This window comes from Plectrocnemia conspersa, unplaced genomic scaffold (genome assembly GCF_051122295.1).
Source record: "Plectrocnemia conspersa isolate PC_06_02 unplaced genomic scaffold, ASM5112229v1 ptg000011l, whole genome shotgun sequence".
NCBI classification, from domain to species: domain Eukaryota; kingdom Metazoa; phylum Arthropoda; class Insecta; order Trichoptera; family Polycentropodidae; genus Plectrocnemia; species Plectrocnemia conspersa.
The window spans coordinates 937034-960558 of NW_028277175.1; the positions used below are offsets into that span (position 1 = coordinate 937034).

The 23525-nt window shown below is 30.6% G+C and overlaps 1 protein-coding gene across 2 annotated transcripts in view; it reads left to right on the forward strand.

Annotated features, from left to right (window-relative positions):
* Positions 1 to 1014: 1014 nt before the first annotated feature.
* Positions 1015 to 23525, forward strand: part of crb (cell polarity complex component crumbs) — a 52491-nt gene continuing 29980 nt past the window's right edge. For both annotated transcript variants that reach the window (XM_088197244.1, XM_088197245.1), the window contains exon 1: positions 1015 to 1163. In XM_088197244.1, the coding sequence (XP_088053370.1) occupies positions 1133 to 1163 (31 nt within the window). In that variant the 5' untranslated portion in view covers positions 1015 to 1132. The remainder of the gene's footprint in view (positions 1164 to 23525) is intronic.

Here is a 23525-nt window from a genome sequence, read left to right on the forward strand (position 1 = left end):
TATATGATATGTGTATCCTCAAGGTCAGTTTTGTGTTGACAGGTGGTCAGCATAATAATATATTGTCATTATAAATGTGTTTTAGGGCCAATTTGTTAAGTTGAAACTCGAATCCCTAATAAATTGTTCAAGTGACACTTCCTTCGCATAAATAATCTGAGCATTTTTAATGCTTTAACACAAACCTTAGAGCAAAATTTGTGCATGTTAGTCTACATTTGTATACGAACGTTACACACAAGCTCTCGGCGAAAGTATTTATAGTTAAACTACTTCCTCCTAAACTACACGAAAAGTGACACGCGCTCCGCATAAAGAAGCCGAGCATCTTACAAGATTCATCTATTCTCAGTGAACTTGTTAGACATAGAGTTTTTATATGTTATAGTGCAAACTTATGAAAATAATTATACGTTATAGTGCAAACTCATTTTATGTGTGCTCTACATTCTTATTAACTTTATTTTTCAAAAAAAATCATTTGATGTGTAATAATTAAAATAAATATATATGTATATATGTATACGTTTTTCTCTACGTAAAGAAATAATAACATATGATATATGTATATATATATGTACGTGATGTAAAATCATTAGGACGTATTGATTTATAATAAATATCCCTTTTTTTCTTGTTTCAGCTTTCAAATTATACAGCCACATTTTAAATGCCGCTATGCCGCATTTATTAATATAAACATTATATTTTCATGAAACAATAGGCGTTCTTCTTTTCGTTTCGTGTTTTTCCTCTTTTTTATATGTATATTTTAATAAAAATTTGATGTTATCAACCTTATGAGCCAATATATTGATAAAGTTTGGGGACCGCCTATCTAGCATAATGTTTATTTATCAGTGTTAATAGCGTTTGTAAAATTTTGATACCATTGTGTTTAATTACCATAATTTTAAAATCCACTCATGCGCACTTTTGGTATTGTTTAAACCATCAGTGTTGCCACCCGCGCACCGACAATTTTCCGTTTGCACCTCGAGCGAAGCCTTCATCAGTCCGCCGGCGGCCGTCGGCGAGGCGATTCGTGTGTGTTTGTGCCTTTGTGTTGTGTTTTTTTTTTATTTTTTCACATTTAAACCTCAAGACGTTTTGATGTTTCAATCAAGCTAACATGGATCACTCCGCCGTCGCGCTGACACTGGGTAAGGCTCGACCATCGACCCCGCTCTCTTTGGGGAGTATTTAACCCCAATCTAAAAGTGGGCGGAATCTATGGAATTCCGTCCGCTGCCAGGTAAAATAATTAGGAAGGTGTACTCTGACAATAGAATTTGTTAACAACATAACCTCGTTTCGCCGAGCGTAACGGTTTTCGGAAAACAAATGCATATAATAATATTACATATAAATAATAAACGTTTGTTTGGGGTCACACCTGTACGGTGACCAAACATTCGCACTGGGACGATATTCTTTTTCGCATTACCTATTACCTGGTACCGTTCGTTGTAAACTATTGTGGGATTGTTAAATTTGATCCCGTGCAGTCTAATTCTAGGAAACAATGCTTTCTATCGATTTCCTGTGTTGTTAAAATATCACAATAGCGGTGATTCAATTGATGTTAGAATTGTATTTGGACTACTTTAAAGTGTTTATATTATAAACAATCCGTCACGGTATCACGGTAAAAATTACTCACTACAATAGAACCCCTCCAGCTATTTTATGCTAGTAATAATTAATAATTCATCATTGGTATTTAAAAAAAGCTCAGATATAGTATGTATTTAGTAAGGATCGAAATTGGAAAAACGATCCCTTTCCATGTTAGTTGGTTACCTAAATTTTACTCAAAGCTTTGTTTATTTTGTACAATTTTTAGCGTCAAAGAAAGTTGTGTTATAATTTGTAATATATGGCGATTAGCAATTCACTTATTTGAGATCATTCTAAAGCTATAATACATTATTTTTATTCATATTATTCATGTCGTACGAAAAGCGACGACGGTGCCCCATAGTAATTTATTAAGATCGTATGTCGCGCTTATTTTTATTGCACCGACATCAACTTCTATGTAATCATAAGTGATTCACAATGGCAGTGGCAAACTTTGGTGTTCTATTTTTCAATAATTATGCAATTGAATCACATTGTTTAATCCTTTAAAACCTGTAAAGACTTGGAATCCAGATTTATTTAATTACCAAAATATATCTCCAATTAAAACTGCTTTTTTTAAAAATTAAATGTGTTTTTTATAATATACACATAATAGATGTTCTGGTTTATTGGCTCTGATAATTTAACTTAAAATGCCATAACAATAGCTTATGGTTACAGAAAGAAGTCTTAGTAAATTTTTGAAGTACTATATATCAAAGCTTTGCTCTCATAATTCACAACTCATTATTGCCAAAGAGTTTTAAATCAGATAATCAGATAATAGGACATCGTGTTGCGTACATTTTATAATATTATTATTAAATTAAAGACATATAGAGATATAGACTCAATTCGTAGTTTAGTTTATAATAACAGTTTTTTTAAATGAAAATTAAATTTCATTCAGACTATTTTATTATGCCAATTCCTTTAAACAACGTTTGTTTCGTTTCATGCGCTCATAATATCGCACTTTGCGCTCGAAACCTCGCTTTTCTGTTAGGGTACCTTACAATTTTGATTACTATTTATTGATAAGATATCAAAAATTATATTAGATAATAGTCATGCTAAGATCTGGGAATCGTGTTTCGTACATTATAGAATAGTATAATTATAAATTCAGGATCGTCTTAAGCTAGTGTATAAAAGTAGACAATACTCTAATATAGGAAAGGGAGAATAATTAATTAATAATTGAGCATAAAAATCTCGTATTATTTTATACTTAAAATATAGCACAAAAATAAATTGCACGAATTTTATTTGAACTGATACAATCACATGAAAAAAAAACACTATTTAATTGCTGAAATTCCATAAATTACTCGTATATCTGCATTTTTATTGTGCTACATAGACATATATTTTAAAACATACGAATAATGCCCAGTTTTAAGTATGTCTAAAGTAATTAATGTGTTACAGACATTAAGTTATAATAGCTAATATTAAATCCAACGTGGACAACAACTAAATGAGTATTTTCGGCAGCAGTACTAATTAAACTTATTTAAAGTTGGAAACATTTATTGCTCTGTTATGTATTGAATTAAATTAAATATTTGAAATTCGAATTGCTAAAACTATAGAATAGTTAATATAAAGTCAATTTTTAGCAATCATTATCTGCAAAGGTTTTTGTTTTTAAAACTAAACTTGAAACGAATTGTAGCCCAAGTAAAAACCTACATAAACATTAATTGTTTTGTAGTAGTTTTTGTAACGATTTGTATGTTTAAAGTTTCAACTTAGTGCGACTTCAAGGCATTTATTTATACATGGCAAAAAGCGTTCATATATTGTGTTCATAGTCTAGTTATTCTAAGAATGTATTACTAGACGCGCTCTTTTACGCAGTCTTTTAAACGCACTATAATGACTCATGTGAGTAGTCAATTTAGAATTATGACGTAATCGATAAATATAGTAAAATATTTTTTTCCCAAGTGGTACATTCTTAGATTAAAACACATGTATTACCGGTAAAATTATATTAAAGATATATTCACTGCCGTTTCTGTGAAATCATATCTGAATACATTTTCACCGGTAGATGTATATTTTTACTAGTGAAAATATAATTTAATTTATAAGCGATAGTGAAATTATATGCTGTTCTAAACTGTCGTTGAAATTTAATTTGACAGTTGTGAAACGTCCATATGCTGTTCAAACCTAAACCTAATCTAAACATTATTATATTCGTTTAAGTTAGGCTTAGGTTTGAACAGCGCATGAAAAGTTAACATGGCGGTTCTTATACGTATTTTGATTATTTTATCAACTTTGATGCATTTTTTACACGTTTTTGAATTTATAATGGATAATTATAATTGTTAACTTTCGTTATCCGTTGATACTGTTAAAAAAATATGGGTATTGTAAAATTAGGAATGTATAATTGCGTTAATTCAGGGAAAGGTGCAATTTTTTCGTCGTCCCAGCAAGTGTATAATGGCGAGCCTCAGACTCAACACTTGCGCGCGACCTTTTTTTTAGTTCTATTCATAGAAAGCAATATCGAGGACATTTAAAAATTAGAAGCTTGTAAATAAAACACTTTTGTAACATCTTAATAAAATTATTTTGACGTCATTTCTCCTTTATTTTTAATTAATTCTTGTATTCTGCATGACATCGATAAATACAGATTTATTTTAAGATCGATCTCCTCTTCCCACACTTTCATGATATGTTTTTTCAGCTCGGCTAAATTTTGTAATCGTTTTTTTCTTAATTATTGTTTTATGATTACCTATAAATTTTCAATTGGGTTAAAGTCGGGGCTGTTTCTTGGCCATGTTAATGATGTGATTCCCATTAACTCTCTGAATTGTATAATCTATAGATAAAGGATTAATTTAGTGAATGTTTGAATGTGAAAACTATAATTCGACTCGTCTTACAAAATGGGTTCAGCAGTATGTTGGATAAGTTCTTCAAGGGTTGGAATAAAGTTATATATAATCAATTTATATATGCCCTGGACAAAATTTACAGAGCCCAATCCATAAACTGTCATGCACCCCCAGATCATCACATAGAGTGAGTGCTTGATGAATCGATTAATACATAAGGAATGAAATCTTTCGCTTTTTTAAGGCGCACAGTAGCTTAGCATCTGCTCCAAACAGATTAAATTTGGATTCTTTGCAGAAAGCCACTCTTCTCCAATCTTCGACGGTCCAACGGCGATGAGCTTTTGCCCATTCAAGGCGATTCGTTTTCATTTTCTCAGTAAATAGTATTTTTTTGTTGGGTTTAAATCAAGCTTCAACCAAACGTCTATTCATTGTCCGTCTAGAAATATTCGTGTTTGAAGTAGATTACAATTATGTTTGTATTTCAGCAGCAATTTTGAATCGATATTTTTTATGATGTCCTTTATTCTGCGATCTTCTTGAGTAGACGTCATATGCTTCCGACCACCCCCTTGCACCTTCTCTAGAATTTTCGAATAGCAGAACCATTAAATCCCACTCTTCGCGATCTCTAGAATTGAAACCTTTTCTTTGAGATATGCTATTATTTTAGATTTTACCATGATCGACATTTGTTTAGATCTCTTTACATATCCGAGGCTAACGTGCAATTGAGGAGGCTTAACTAGTTAAAATATCTTGTAAATTATTACCACATATGCACTTGATCATAAAAAATACAATAGAACAAGTTTTAAGGAAAGAATACATTTCAATAATAAAATTCATGAAATATTGCCTATGAAACATTCAATTGGCCACAGCTGTATTACTTGTTAAGGGCAAAATATCCCAAGCATAAATCATTATGACCAGTGAAATTATAAATCAAGTTCTTGATACATATTCACTGTAATATGTATATATATTTCTTACTTAAAATATGATGCATGAAAACAGAAACCGTTTTTTAAGAGATATAAATAAAGTAATAAATATATGCATTATTAAATATGTATAGAAATATATATTTACAATTTATAAATAAGTGTAACTAACTACAAAAAATGTAACATACATTTTTTTCTCAACAGTGGATTTAAGCAGATACGCCCATTTTCTAACCAGCTATTCAATTATAATCTAGAGCGCAAAACCCAGATTTTAATTAATTGAATATGTATTATAATCAATCATATCAATTGCTTAGAATCTAAAAAATGATAAGATTATTATATAAATATTTGTGGCAAAATATATTTCTGCACAATGTAATATAATGTTTTTTACTTTATTATAGGTAAGAAGGGAATGTACTGTAAATAATGAATCATACATAAATCAAAAGTAACATTTATATGTGCATCCATAAACTGACTTTTTAATGTACATTTATACATGTCACGTTTGCGTGTTTTAATCTTCATTTAGCTGATTGTGGTTGTAAACATTTTATGTGTAAATATATTTCCAATTATTTTATTCACTACAATAAGTTAGTTAACTATTTTCTTTATACTAACAAAGTTAGTAGACGGAATTGTAATTGTTTTACGATTTATGATAAAAATTGTTATCAATCCACAAATTGGTGACCGCAAAAATTGTATTGCTTCGTATTGAGCAATCGCAGCCAATATTTGGGTTAATGGGTTATGTTATCTGTGATTTATATATTGTTTATTTCCGCATAGCGAATTTCAAAATTTTCTGTTTTCCACAAACTAGAACCTTTCTAATATAAAATTAATACGCTATAAATGCAGCAGCAAACGTTGCGATAGAGGCTCTCAATCCATGAGCATATAAACAAAAATGGCTATTTACAATAATTTACTGTTGTGTAATGTTCAAGAGATGTACACTGGACTACACGAAAAAAACATTCTAATCTTGCATCACGGTTTTTCTGTGTTTTTTGTGCAAAAAACACTATGATACACAGAAAGCGTCAATTTGTTCTTTTGAATCTTCCGTCGAAATATGGCAATACGTTATACGACCGTGTAAACACAATCAACATCTATTTAGTAAATAATGACACACTTAACTCGGAACTGAATCGAAAACCGGAAGAAAGGTTCCGTACAAGCTCAAACACTTAGTCACAATAAGTAAAAACTATGCAACGTTTGTTTAAAATAATGTTTGATACAAATAACAATTCTTAAAAAAAAAAAATTTCAATCACAAATGCACAAGTGAAACATCCGATGAAAAGGTGGATTTAGAGGATTTTTTAAGTAGTAAAAAAATGGCCATAGTGACACATAGAATCCCTATTTTTACAGATGTGGACATTGAATTAATATTGAATAACTTTAATCAAAGTTTGGACTTTTGAATTACAATTTTGGAAGGAAAATAAAGGTACATTTCCTCATTTATTCAAAATTTCAAAGGTAGATTTAAAAACTTCAGCAACACAAGTTAGTGTTGAAAAAACTTATCTGGTTTAAAGTTTATTCTACGAGACAATATAAATAGTTTAAATGAAAATACATCGCTCGTTACTGAACGTTCCCACTGCACTGCGACGGCGCCGACGCGATTTTATTGCTTTTGACGTGAATTTTTGACTTCTGAGAAGTGATAATTATATTGCGCCCTCCTATTGACCAAAATTCGGTTTGAATATACTTTAACCAATACTTTTATATTATAAATTTATAGTAATATCGGTAAGGATAGCTATCATATTTTAAAAATATAGTAATATCAAAGTGCAGACCAACTATGGAGCTATTTCCGAGATGTACTTCTTACGCTTATTTTTCCCTGAGAGATGAGTTGGCTTCGTTTGTATTTTGGAATTGATCAAATTAAAATTTTAAAACTATAGTTTTAGAACTTTCGTAAGGTTTGGGTTTGAACAGCAAATGAACGTTTCGCAACTGTCAAATTGGGTTTCATAAAATTATAGAGCAGCATATTATTTCACTAGCGCTTATCGGTTAAAATATATTTTCGCTAGTAAAAATATATATCTACTGGTAAAAATGTGTTTAGTCTTCACTAGTGAAAATATAACTTAACTGTAACAATTATGCAATACGAGTAAATAAATAATAATTAGTATGTCAATGTATATATATATTACTAAATTATAATTTCACCGGTAAAAATTTATTTCGATATAATATCCCTGAAATGACATATTTAAAAAAATCGAGACTGTTTGATAAAATAAATTAATAGAAATTTCAATTTCTTCTAAATATTTTATATTAGAGTTATATATAACTATTTTATATTATTGTCTAACGAATCTTAATAATTAATAAACATACATTTAGTTTAGTACATTAAGTACATTATTTTTGCTAGTAGAAATAAATATCTACCGGTGAAATTCTATTTGGACTTTACTACTGAAAAATACACATTTATACATAGCATGTAAATGTATATATTACATATGGAAAAGTTAAAAACATATAATTTTACTACCACCTGCCAGATAAATTATATTTTCAGTAGTAAAAATATGTATCTACTGGTGAAAATGTACTCCAATATTACTTAACTGAAATGACATATTTAAAAAAAAATTTTTTAGGGTTAACTCGAGACAGTTTTTTTAGATTTTATTTGAGGGATAATATCTGGTTTGGAATCTGAATATTTTACTATTTTCATGTCATTTAGATTCATAGTATTTAATTAAATGACATGCATTTTTCTGGCCAAATGCACACCGTGCCAACGAAGGGGTGAAATACTCTTTCGACAATCGGCCATCATAGGTCACAAACTATCTACGATCGTGGAAATAACCGAGTTAAATCATCCGAGCAATCCAACAATTTTTTAATTGTAATCCTTGGCAATCCTTGTCGAAGGCCTTCTTAAAATCCGTATATATGACGTTTACTTGAAAGACAAAGAAAAACCGTCAACAATATTTTGTGATCTGTCCAAAGATTTTCTATCAAAGTTCATTAGTTTTGGCGTTGACTGAGCAGCGCGATAAGTATAAATGAATTTAATAATTTGTTTTTGTCATATTTTGTAGTAATTGCGATGACAGGAAATAATCGAAGACATAACGCGCGCACTTAATGACCGAAATTCATCGAGAGCAGATGGATTTCCTAATATTTTCCATAACTTATGAAAGGCATGCTTTCTTTTTAGCAATAAAATTATCTCAGCAGGAAATAATCTAAGATAACTCACGTCAAACATTTAGCACCTATAAAAATATTATTATTAAATCAGGTCTTTCAAGTATTAGTCACTCACTTATACTACTAGTCTAGACGTTTTTCTCCATAATATCTTTGTCGTACAAATTAATATAGTAGCATAAAACGTTTGACGATTCTCGTTACGCTTTACCTTTATCAACACATTAAACCACAGCGTCGTATTTGTGTTAAAGCGGCAAATTAAAAAATGTTTGTTGCCACTGTATTATAGTATTAAGTATTGTAATACGGGTTCGAACCGGCGATAATTAGCAATTTAGCTAATTACAATTTTTCAATATTCCGCCGTGCGAAGTGGAACGAATTTTGCTCTCGGTCGGAGAAAACTCCGACAAAACCCGTCCGTAAAATCTTCACAAATGTACATACATGTGCAATCATCGTGTCTTATTTTTCGACTCCGAAAAAAAATCTAAAGCTCGATTCCGAATCGGTGTCGATTTTGCGCTCTTTCAACTGTAATTATTGCTCTGGCATCCGTGAAAAAAATACGCTCGCATTTGCATTATATAACACGGTTTCTCGCAAACGAGACTGCATAGATTAAAATAATGTATTTTTTTTCGAAAACATGTTTTCAACCCCTGCTCATTGAATTGGCAAAGACAAAAATTCGCGCGACAAACGTCGTTGCGTCGTGTTTGTGAAACCTTAGCAAATCGCGTTCGACACAGTGATCTCGCACATTTTATTCATTACGACTTTATATTTACACATGTGGTTAATTATAGATAATGCCAATCAAACCTTACCGATTATTTCAATAATTGACAGCGAGTATGAATATAAATGATGACAATTTTTTTTTATTTTTATAATTTATATTTTGATTACAGTAATATTTTTCAAACTTCCTCTATGATTCATTTGTTAACAGCGATATTGATTAAAAACAATGCATAGTTTGCGGTAAGGCGTTTATTTATTGACGAATCGCGTTCTGTACAATACGGTAGCTCGTAGCGTCTTTGTTTTTAGAGAGGATTCAGAGAAAAAATCTCACAAGAAAGAATACGGATCGTTTCCGTATTTATATCCTATTTCCTTTTTACTAGGAGCATTGTGATACAATTCATTGCGTTCTAGATGTAGCGTTGTTGGAGTGGTTTTGTCAACAATTTATTTAACTGTAGCCTATAAAGTGATCTAAGAAGACCACTAAAAATACCAAAAACATTTTGAGAACTGCTATCAATAGAATAAAAAATATTATTTATATAATACGTATCTGAATTTGGGCTTAATTTGGACGATTTTTTAGCATAGGCATTTTAAAATGGACGTTAGCTATTTTTGGACTATCAGTAGTACACGGATCATCGGCTAAGAAACACTAATTTAGAGAGTCGCGATTGCGTCCCTTATCCTTCATTGTCACAACCAGGACGTCAGCGCTCGTGAACGTTTCTCTTACACGAGGCATACCGCTTATATATGTTTTTATATTTATATGAATGATTATGTGCAACAGAGCATATCACTAAAATTTATTTCAAATATGCATTTAAGTGCGTTTATAAATATATTCATATTTGTATAAAATTTTGACTAAAACTATTTTGTGTTGCACATTGGAAATACCCGAGTTAATATTGTATACGCCTTGTGTGTGCCCAACAGTTTTATATAGCACAAAATATATACAAATAGAAAAATACAGTAAAATCTATATCTGCAGTTATGAACTAAATTAATTTATTGTAGCTAGGCGTTAGCCCAATGCGCTATAACGGGTTAAACACAATTATTTTATTAATCATAAACTTTTATTAAAATATTTGCACGAACTTTTAATTATTTGTTATGATATTCTTCCGTGTGATTATAAAAATCTATATCTAAACCTAATCTGTGATTATAATCACTAATTTCGATCTCCCAGACATGATAGAAATTAAATAAAATATATGAATCTTCAGCGAGATTAGGTAAATCTATGAAAACCTAATCTTTGATGATCGATCAGAATTATAATTATGCAATACTCACTAATTCAGATCTTTCAGACATTAACAATACTTTGTTCCACATGGAATTTAATCCCAGATCTTTTTAGTATTAGTCACCGATTACTAGTCTATAGTACTGATATAAAAGATATGTATTTTTATCAAAATGTTCTGAACAAACCCCACAAGCCTCTCCCCTCCCTAATACCAGATTGGTTTAAAACATAAAATAACATAGCTAATCATAACCTAAAGCTCCCAATAAATAAAATGATAATAACCAATAGACTATAACAATAATCCCATATATTTTTTTTTATTTTCTCAAGCCTTGCAAGGGTTCCATATTATGTTTCAGTTTGCTACGGGCGTTATAAAGGACAGGAATCACTGAGAGATTATTAAAGTGGTTCGCGCTCCTCATAAAAAAGCCGAGCATCTAAGAAAACTTTGCACAAATATTATTGGAATGTAGAGAGAATTTCCACTTTTTCTCGAACATAATTCCGAGGTCTTGTGAAAATCTCTAGCCAGTTCATCACTTGGGTAATAAGAAAACTTCACTAGCAATAAAGATCTGAAAAAACGACATGACATGGCACTTTCCATTGCCGAAATGTAATCAGTAGCTCATCTTCGCAAGGAATCTAAATCGTTTGCATACTTTATAACACATTCTAGTCGCCAACGACATATAACAAAAAGCTAGATTTTTAGATGTCTATGTCGTTTATGAATTATATAAATAACAGTGGTCCTAATTTGAATCCCTGCGGTCAGTGGCGTAGTGAAGGGGAGGGGGGTCTGAACCCCCCCTTGGCGGAGCGCAGCCAGTGATTTTATGTTAATTAAATATTAATTACAAAAAATATCTGGCCTTTTTTCTTGACAAACCCCCTCCCACCTTCACAAAATCCAGGCTACGCTACTGCCTGCGGTAATCCAAAAAGAGTCAAATTCTCATTTAATACGTTCAATGCGATAACTGGCAAAATTATTTTTTAAAAAACGTATTACTTTCAGTAAACGATCCTTTGTTAATGATTCGGGGTGGAACTAGACTCTTTGTTGTTGTCTCGTTGACGTGTATAATGTAGATTTTACTGACGTGATTTGTATCTGTTCTTTTTTTAGTTTTTTACTTATATATTTTTGACCATCGTTACACATTAGGTTAACCTGTCATTTTATTTAACATAAAACAGTTTATCGCTCATTAAAAATAATACATATAAACTCTTTTGCTATATTCTATTTTTGTGTTGCCTTTTTTATGCCCTGAATGTTTAATGATTGCGTCAAATTATATCATAGCAACGTGTCATGCCACCATAAATTTAAAAACCAACCCCAGTTGTTGTCATGGGGCGTGTGCCCCAGAATCAAACGCACAGGTGTCTCCACTTGTTCAATAGCGTGCCCAACATCACTCGCGGCCCGCCCGTTGCGCACCGCTGGTTCAAGGTGCATTAAATGCCTATCAATGCTTCGGCTTATGAATCATTGTCGATAATGACTAGCTGCGAGGTCGTATTGTCTATCTACCATTACACCATTTCAATAATGACAGGGTGTACACCTTTCTCGCGCGAAGATGCTGAGATCTTCAATCTCGCACGTACCTCGACGATGACGTCATCGATTATTTGGAACTTTTCGTTGCAATACTGTTGTATTGAGTGCAAAAGGTTAATAGCATCTAAACTCTGTATATTATCATATATAACAAATGATCCGGTCCCACTGGGCGATGACTTTTTTAGTTGAACTATTGGTTATGCATAACGGAATAACCGCATTCTAATCGGCGATCAGTATGATATTACCATAATTTTGGAACTGTAATGTATGCGTTGGAGAGTTTGAGGAAGCAGCTCGTTTAATTATTATTTTGCCAAGGTTAATTAATTACCGTGCGCTTCTGGTTGTGTGATATTTGAACATTACTGTGGGAATGTCAGATTGTTCGTAACGTAAAGTATTCATGAACATATTTTATAAAATAATTGGGACTAAAATGAGACGTAACTGTTGTATCTTGAGATAAATGAACCTTATTCTGGATTATGACCTTTACTGAGACAAATTCCAAAATTTCAATTATCCATCGTTCACATGAGAACCCATGGTTTAGTCATAAACTTACCTAACTTCCATCCTCCGTTAGCAGATTAGAATCTGGAAAGTATTGCCTACATTTATAGATCTTCGTTATGGTTTTAGTGTTATAGTTTTAGCCAGTAACATTATTTTGCAAAACTGTCTCCTTCAATAAATATTAGATTATGAATAATATAAAATAGAGCGAACTGTTTCTGGCTTTGCCTAAGATTATGATATAAACTTTGTTATTTGAGAGTCATTCTTGTTATTTTCACTCAAATATGTCATAGAGCGATTCTTCAGAAGGAGTAAATAAATATAACTTTACTTAATATCAGAATTATTTAAATGTTTCAAGCTTTATTATTTCTGTTAAAAGCAAAATCCTAATAGAAGCAATGAAAACTATCAAAGGAATTGAAACAAAAATACTTTTAAAAATAAATATTTACCCACTTACATATATCATAGGGCGATTCTTCAGAAAGAGTAGGCAAATATATCCTCAATGAACGTCTCACTTTTTTTTTATTAATATCAAACTAATAAACACAATGCATGTGAGTTTTTAATTGTTTGCTTTAAATGTTTTTTTATATCATAAGGTGATTCTTCAGAAAGATTAGACAAATAAAACCGTAAACAACGTTTTATTTACAAAAAATAACTTTTCCATAAAATTATAAAATATACATTTTTTTAAATAAAATTTCGATAAATCACGCTGGACGAAAATTTTGTATATTTTGCAGATACAATAATCTTTAAAGAATATTAATGTATCATATAATTTCAAGCAGGCTCCTTAAGAGTAACCATCCAACATTTGATTTAGACTGGTCAAATAGTGTAGGTTGTATATAGCAGATATGGATATTGTGGTTTACTTACGAAATTCTCCGCAAAAATATCAACAAATTTAGTGAAAAATATGCCAAAAACAATTTCTATTGCATGATGAAAATGTGTTGATAAATTATTATTTAATAAAAAAAACTAATTAACAAAAATATACACAATGAGAACTAAAAGTGAATTTGAAACAAAAATATCTGTGTCTTAAGCGGGGTCCTTGTGATTAACTATGCAAAATTTGGTTTCTGTCGCAAAAGTATTAACTTGTATAAAAAATATATAGGAATATACTGAAATTTCATTTTTCATATAAAATTAAGATATATTTAGCCTTCTTCTTAGAATGCCATGGAAAACCAGTGCACTAATTTATAAGAAAACTTGTAAACTTTCATATTCAAGTCACTATTCTCAGTGACTCACACAGTTCAAACATTTGTGATATTTTACTCATAAACAGATATTTTTATTTAAAATATAAAAAAATGTCAATGTATATTTCAAATACTTACAATATTTTTTTGCCCTTAATGAAAATTTTTAATTTAAATTTCATTTAAAAATAGGCAGAGGTACTTGACTGTGTAGCGAATTTTTTGCTGTTTTACATATAATTAAAAAACTATCTATTTCAACTTTGTTCATTACTTTCAAACGGTTTTAAATGTTACTAGCGTGCAAAGGCGATGCACGGTCTTTTAAGGGTTGACTGTCGTTCTACTAAACTCTCATTTATTCCAAGTCGGAAGCGAAGTGGTAGTTCTAAAAAGTATCTGAAGAAGCGCATTTCCTTGAAAATTGGAGAAAAATAGAATGTCCCTTTCTGTCCTCGATCTTCGATGAATCGGGGCGGAACCAGACTCTTTGTTTTCGACTGATACATATCTTAATCGACTATTGAAATCGGTGCGATTGGCAACGTCGTCATTTTATGGAACGCGTAATCCAGGGAAGTTATGTTTGGTACCCAGGCAAAAATATTTGGCATTGAATATGTTATATTATATTAACTCAACAGTTCTTAATATGTTAATTTTTTTCTGGATATTTCTCAAGCGTTGACTATCATGTGTAATCAAAAGATCTGACGAACATACGTCTTAGTATGTGCATACATCACTTTAATCGCAAAATAACAGCTCTCAAGAATTCCAAACTGTCAATTACCACCCAAGGCACACCACACAATCCCAAAACCGACCACAACCAGGCAAATGCTCTCACGTATCATGACGTAGTACTCACACAACTCGTGCCACGCTCATATGTCACGTTGACGAAATCTCATACCTCGATGACACTCTCCAAGTGTCAGTATACCAGTGCTGGTATTTCGGCGCGTAAAGGACCGGTTCTCGGCATTGTGACCGTTAACGCCACGTGACTCACTCACTCCCGAGGCTCGAAGCTTTCGTAATAATGACCAGATTCCTCAGAGACGGCCACGTGCGAGACCAAGGCACAATTATTGTTACCAGGACTGGACTAGCGGTATTCCGGAAGCCTATATATGGCTGGCTTGGATCATTATCCCTCACTGACCCAATACTGGCAACGGTGGCACAAAGCGAACCGCCACCGGATTGATGACGCTCGTTCCTCTCCGAATCGTGATCTGCTCCGGTCTCGGTCTAACCTTTGACTGTTTCCAAGACATCGGAGAGATTAGATCTGTGTGCATGAGCAACATATAACAATCTCATTTCTGCTGTTATTTTCTAGAGGCGGATACCATTAGAAGCTTTAAATGCTCTAGTAAATCCTTCCACTATTCCAGTGGTCTTAAACTTCCAGCAACATTCAAAACCCTTCAAGTTGATTTTATTTATTTTATATACTGTACTTTATAATGAGTTTTTCATTATAAAATAGCAAATAAAAATTGAGGCATAAACATTCTAATTGAAGAAAATGCATAAATGTATTTTGTTATGCATCGTTAATTTTTTCAATATTTTGCTACATTATTTAATAAATTTTACTTGCATGCATTAGAAAAAATCTATTTGTAAACTACTATTTCTACACAATTTTTTTTTAGAGAAATAACGTTTGGTTTGGATTCACATCCAATTTTGTGTGACTTGAAAATAGTATATTTATGTGTAAGTGCGCATTGAGTTAAACTTATAAAGAACCATAGTGCTCGGAGAGAATGCTTTCATATATCAAATTTAATTGATATCGTTCATATAAGTACATATAATTACCACAATATAAATACGAGCTTTTTCTTTGCCTAAATGTCATCATTTTTTTAATCGCAATCGAAAATTGTTAACAAGATTATTTAAAACGTTAATGCGATTAGTATCCCTCTCCATGATGACGTCACGCGTGAGCTAATTTGGCTCTGTATAATAGTATGTGTTGTGACTGGCCGCAATATATATTTTTTACATTAAAAATACACATTTTTAATTGCCATTAAAGTGTTTTTTTTTTTTTATAATTATAGCATTTAAAATTAGATCGCGAAACGATAATATTTTCATGATTTTTCTTAAGCGTCTAATTATTCAACCTTTTTAGATTTTAATACAAATATTAGATTATCTTTAAAAAACTAGTTCTTTAAAATTAAGTTTATTGTAATCTAATCAATAATCAGGAATATATTTTTTTACTAATTTTATTTTAAAATAGCATATTTCCTTTTTGTTTGAAGTCACTTATAGAATTTTATGTTTTTTTTAAACATAAAATCTGTTGACGCAAACTGAATCAAAAATGCTATGTTTTAAGCAGGGTCCTTAAGAGTAACTATATTTTTTATTTATGACAGTTGTGGCCAAACTTTTAATTATTGTGGTTTACGAACGAAACATAGAATTTCTTCATATAATTTATAAAATTTATTTTTGTTGTATATGCTTGTTGGACGCTAATTTAGCAAAACTTTGGTATATTTTGCACTATTTTTTTAATAAGAAAATGATTATAAAAGTAGACATAATGCGAACTAAATCATAAATAGAATTAAAAATACAGTTCCTATGCTTTCCGCAGGGTCCTTATGAGTAACTATGAAGTTTTTCAAAATTTTATAGAAACAAATTTTAGCCAATAATAACAGAAAATTATAAAAAAATACGTTTTTTAGAAATAAAATTTTGCTCGTTTACGCATGACAAAATTTTGTTATATTATAGTAATAAATTGTTTTTTAATAAAACACTAAAAATATAGACAATGAAAACTAAAAAGGAATATAATAAAAAATACTATGAAAATGTTTCAAATAGGGTCCATGAAAAATTAAATTCTATATAGTACAGTTATGGCCAAACTTTTAAGAATGTGTTTTACTAACGGAATTTACAATTTCAGGGCTTTTATTGCAAACCCTTTTACCGAAAATTATTAAAAACTGCTTGTTAGCCACTATTTTAGTATAAAAAAATAGTATATTTTGATAACATCTAAAAAAACAATGAACACAATTAGAACTACAGAATAAATAGATGCAAAAATATTATAGCTACAATGTTTTAAGCAGGGTCCTTAAGAATAACTATGCAAAATTTGATTGAGGTCAGTCAATTGTATATAGCAGTTAAGGTCAAACTTGTATGGATTGTAATTTACTTATAGAATATTAAACAATAATTAACGATTTTTTACCAAAAATCAAAAAAAATATATTGGAAAGAAAATTCCGCTGAAGACTAAATTTATTATATTTTGATAATAGTTTTTTTTACAAAACAAAATATAGCTTTTCTTTGAAATTAAATTAATATTCAAAGAAATAATTTGACTCAATTTCTTAGGAAATTGCATAATGCACACAATTTTTTATAAAGTCGTTTATTATTTATTATCTTACACTAACGATTTTTAATTATTATTTTACACTAACCCGCTTAGTGATAATTTTATGATTTTTTTTGAAACACATGAACCGAAACTTCTTGATTTTTATTAAGTATATAATTTTTTATCAACTATGCTATTTAATATCATAATAACAATTAACGCGCGCGAAATATTAAAAAAACAACCACTGCCTGACCAACTTTTGACCTTTTTCCCCCCCTTCGCCCGCCTTAAAAAAGATGAAATGACATCCCTAATTCTAAACTAATAATTCTCTACTTAACTCTATAAAAAATTATGACAAAAATATTTTTTTTAAAGATGTCATTTCAGTGAAATTATATCGGAATACATATTTTGTTTTTTTAGGTAGTGGTCCCAACATCTAGAACGTATACAGGATATACCCTAAATAAATAATATATAAATAATAGGTAAAAAGCCTAATTTTTGTGATTAAATAAATTGGACCGCAATGGATTCAATAAGATTAATTATTTTTCAATGAACCCTTGTGTTTTGTGGAACACAAATTAAAGACCGTAATATTTAAGATCCTATTTTTTTAAATATGATCTAATCATTTTGTATGGTTACTTAGTAATCGATTGCGTTATATCATAACCTCGTGACCTTCTATTAAACTGTTTTATGTTTATTAAAGACGTAAAATCAACGAAGAGCGTAAGAAGCCAGTTTTACTACCACTTAATTCAAGTTAATGTCTATAACTTTTTTAACGAATCATTTTTTTTCTGTCGTATATATATATGTATGTATATTATATGGCTTTCGGTGACCTCAACCTTAAACTTTACGACGGTTTCGTTTAAAATTATCGCAATTAGACCATAAATTTTGAAGTCCAGTTATAAATAATCAAATAAGTGCCACCGGCCTCGAAGTATATAAATCCAATCATACAGCAAACCACAGAGCAGCTCGAAGCCAACGAAATGACCCGCTATACATAATATACCTGCGTACAGGTCTAATAAATCTATATTACAACCCGTAAATTGTACCGAAGTATGTTTATAGCATATTGAACACAAAGCGCTGCTAGATGTAATGAAACGCGATTCTTATCTACAACAATGCTTCATTTCAAAATATTCTAATTGTGATTCTGGTGGTCCTTGGATATAAGATCTATTCTTTTTCCGTTCCGGACTGCGAGTTCCTGTCAAAAGTGTCTCGCATAATTTACCATAGAATTGAGTCTTCAAATAAATGGAAAAGAGCACCGGCGTCTGACGGATGAGTAGCGAATTTCCACGCTAGAGTCTGAGTCTTTTATCATTCTAATGGCATGCTTTGGTATAAGTCACGACGGTATAAATTTAGGGTGGCTAACTGGATATTGCCGAACTTGAAGCAGCGGCTGCGACTTCACGCGCTGATAACTCAATAATTCCTATTGAGTCTGGTCATTAGATTAACATGATTTCTTTGGACATTAGCGGAGGCGCGAAACGGTACGTTATGATTAAAATAGACCTCTAAGTGTGTGCCGAATTAATTTTTGGGTAATGATGCCTCGAGCGGAGATTCGTAGCAGGTGTAGATTACCTGTGTTTGATTACAGCAACGTGATACCCATGAATAATTATACTGGAATCAAGTTCATTTGACACTTGACGTAAATTTTCACAATTGATCTTCTTTGAGTCAATTATTATTCAATAACATAAAATAATATTTATAATTAATTAATGCTCTTTGGTTTTGAGAATTTAAAGACGAGGGGCGTACTTTTGGACCTGATTTAGTTCCCAATTAATTTTGAAGGGTTGCGAGATCAATTTCGCTGCTCTTGTTCGGACTCTCAAAATGTCATCATTTCCTGATCTTTTGAAATGCACTGAAGTCACTCCTATTCATAAAAATGGTGACAAATTATGCATAAATAACTATAAACCAATCGCGGAATGAATATATTTAGTTATTTGATCTTTAACGTAACGTATTTTTTAACGTAAGATCGACTTTAAATCGTTTTTTCTACCGAGTAAATGGAGGGATGAGTGTTATTTATATTTATAATCACTAATTTTCAATATGATATTCGAATTACTATAACACTGATCTTCTATATGTAATGCATAGCTAAAAATTTGAGTAAATTATGTGGACGATTAACATTTTGCCACCTGTGGAAACTATTACAGTGTTAATATCAACAACCGGCTATAATTAGTTTAATATGTTTAAATGCCATGAACATTTCAACAATTATGTAAATTGAGCATAAAAATAATTTATATAAATATCCAAGTATTTCCAAGCAATTTTTCCATTTAACTATATCAATAAATTTTCCTTGATAAGTAAAATTTCCAAAAAATATACTTGAATATAAATTCATTACAATTTTTCTATTATTATTTTTAAAAGCCGCCATTTTGAAACAGCATGGCTAACAAACTAATTTTAATGGCGATCCATATAAATTATAATTTAAAAAAATCGTAAGGCATCAAAATCTATATATAAAAGTTGTTTGCTTTATTTGAATTTATATTACAAAATATTTTAGTTTTTATTACTTTTTCTCTAATATTATTTTTAATAGTCGCCATTTTAAATCTACATGGCTAACAAACTATATCTAATGGCGATCTATATAAACAAATTGATCAAAATCAGAGCATTTTAAAGCAAAGAAAAGAAACACAGTTAAATTTGTATTTCCTATAAACCTAATTTATTTAATATAGTTTCTTATTTTATATGATATTTATTTCTGACCGCGTCTAAAGGGTTAAAAAATATTTTTAATTTCTAATATAGAACATTTTTGGCCTCTTTTAATTTTAATAGCTGCCATTTTGAAACAAAATGCTGGATTAGGTAGCAAAAAATCTATTTGGGTATATTTTTAAGAAAATTTGTATGGCGATACGAATAAAAATATAGTTATCGTGTTCTCAAAAACCGGTATATCCCAAAAAAAATGTAAAAAAAAAATATTTTTAAAATTTTATTTTATTTTAAATTCTAATATTGAACTTTGCGGCTCTTTTTATTTTATTTTTTACTGAATTACGATTTTTTTTAAATAGCTCTCATTTTAAAACAAGATGGCGGAATAAACATTTTGGAAAAATTGGTTAATGGCAATCTGATTAAAATTACGGTAGTTATCGTGTTCTATATAGCTATATCTATATCCCGCAAAAATGTAAATATATACGCACATAATTGGTTCCTGAAAATGTGTGCGAATGTTGAATGTTCGAAAGTAGAGGGAAGTAAAAAAATTTAAATTGTGTGTATTTTAAAATATTTATTTATCAAGTAAATATAAGGTGTTTAAGAGGCGTTTAAGAGACATGTTTAAGTGGGGTTTGCGGGTGTTTCCTTTGAAAAGTTATCAAGAGCTAACTGCTTTCCACTATTCTTTTCCTTTTCTTCGTATAGTATTTTATAACATGCTATGTCTTTATTGATCGCCCCACGCACTTGAGGTATGCGTTCTCCATTGGGATCACAATCTTCCATAATATTTAAAAATTTGTCAAGGTGCGTAAAGGCTTCATTCATATTTTTCATTGTTAAAGAGTTTTCCAAAATAAACCTGTCTCATCTACATTAAATATTTGGCTAGGGGAATATCCTCTATCTTCAATAATTTTGGATAATCAGGAAATAAATTCTTTTGCAGCATCTTTATCCGCATCAGCCGATTCTTCAGTAAATTTAATATTATGAAAAGCACACCTCATTTTTAAATTGTAAAACCAACCGGTACTTGCTTGAAAAACCGTGCTAAACCTTTTTTTAATCTATTCTTCCAATCTTTGTGCAAACTAAGAACTTTTGCTTGAATGATTGAAATACTCAGAGGGATATCTTTTTGATGTTGGTCATCGATCCATGATGACAAAGATTTTTCCATTTCATTCATGTTTTTTTGGAAACATATCTTTAAAGATTGTAGAAATATATCTTTAATTTCCACAATTTTAAACGTATTCCTTAATTGTATTTTTATTTTGAAAAATTGAACATATCGTAGACCTGTTTGTATAATACGAACGTCCGATTGAAGCAAAAGATTCACCGCTATCAGAACGTCTAATAATTTCCATCTTTATCTCGAATCGTGTGAAGTTTATGAGTCCTTGATTTCTTTTTGTTCGTATCAACATTGAAGTTTTTCCGTTTCTCACTAATGTTTATAATTTTTTTTTTTTTAATTATTTAATTTTTTTTAAATGTTCGAAATAGCGAATTGTGCGAAGAGCTAATATGCATTTTTTAAGATTAATATAAAAATGTGTATTATGTATTATTTTATAGCTTTGTTTTGAATGATTTGTAATTTAGAATAAAATAGTATTACCGATGTATAGTATTAAAATCGGTCTGAACCTAACCATATTGATTCTTAATCCGATGTAATCTCAAGAAAGTGGAAATCATACGGTAATTGTAATTATTATTATCAAAATGAAATAAATATCATATATTATTTTATTTGTTCAAACAAATTCAGTTCTAATGATTAAATAACAATATTAACAATATCATTAATTTATAAATTAAATAGAATAGGTATTTTTTATTTTATATTTTTTTTCATATAATTTTCTATTATTTAAATAACTTTCTTACATTGTTAAATAATGGATAATTTGTTCGTTAAAAACGTGAGAAGCAACTAGCGTTTGAATTAATACTTTCAGTGAAGCTTATCTGGACATTTTAAGCTGCAGACATTCAAGTCATGGATCATTAAGATGTATTGCTGTTCTTCACACCATATTCTGGAAAATGTTGATGTATCGTCTCGAGCTCTTCATTCATTACCGTTTTGTCGCTCTTCAGAATAACGAAACTCGCTCAATGCCGTCCATTATAGTAGTATATATTTTCCTCGTCAATCTCCACACACTAAGATGGGAAAATCCCATCTACATGTTCGCTCTGCGCAAGCCACCTTGAAGCGCCCATTGGTCTCAAAGCAAAACGGTCACGCCCGACAATGCCGATTAATTAAGTGATATTTCAGCTTTTCACCGCCGGCCGACGGACGATACATCGTTTCTATTTTCAGATGATGTTGCCGTGTTTTTCCACCTCTGGTGGTTTCACAATGCTTTCGCGTCGTGCGCCGATCGGTCATCACGCTTTATTTTTTTGCCACGACTTTCCGGTCGCCGGTCGCACAATGGCCGATTTGGACAGCGCGCCACTTCCTCTTTGCCGTTTTCGTTTTTCCTTCGAAAAAGGCAGAAGAACGATGACCCTGGCGATGGCCGTGATCGGCAATGATTATTGGACAATGTACGTGCCATTTGTTTGGCTTTGAAATAAGACAAAACAATCCTTATCTATCCACCACTATCTACACTATTTTTATCAATATCTCCTTAGAATTCGGTATTGAGTATATAGTATGAATTACAGGATCTCATATATTCCATAGCTACCGTCCTTCTGGCATCACGATACACGTAGTCAATTCACCTCAATTTATATCTACCAACTTGTATTGCTTTTCGAAGCAGACATATTGATGGGTAGATGTAATAATTGCTGAAACGCATCCTTTGTTCAGATATATATATTTATGCGTTTACTTTATATATTTACTAGCAAAATATATTAGTGCTATATTTGGTTTAATACCTGAAGTACCTAGGTTTCAATCCCATATGGACTATCATATCTGAGAGTTCGGAATAAGTAATTATGATATAATTGTAATTTCGAACGATCATCACAGATTAGATTTTCCTAATCTCATGGATGAATATCGTAATGAAGTCGTGCATAGTGCCATGTATTGAAAACTTTTTTATTTAATTGCTATAACTAATTTATATATTAATTTCAGTCTGATGTCTCACTATTTATTAAATAGTTGTTGGTTGTGTTTACATGGTTGTAACGTCATGTTTTATATATTACATAAAAAATATGTAAAATAAATTACCGAAATTTAATAATCGAAAAGCATTAAAATATTTTTTTCAAATTTACTAATACAAAAAAGGAGTAAAATAAATCAAAGCAATAAAACGTTG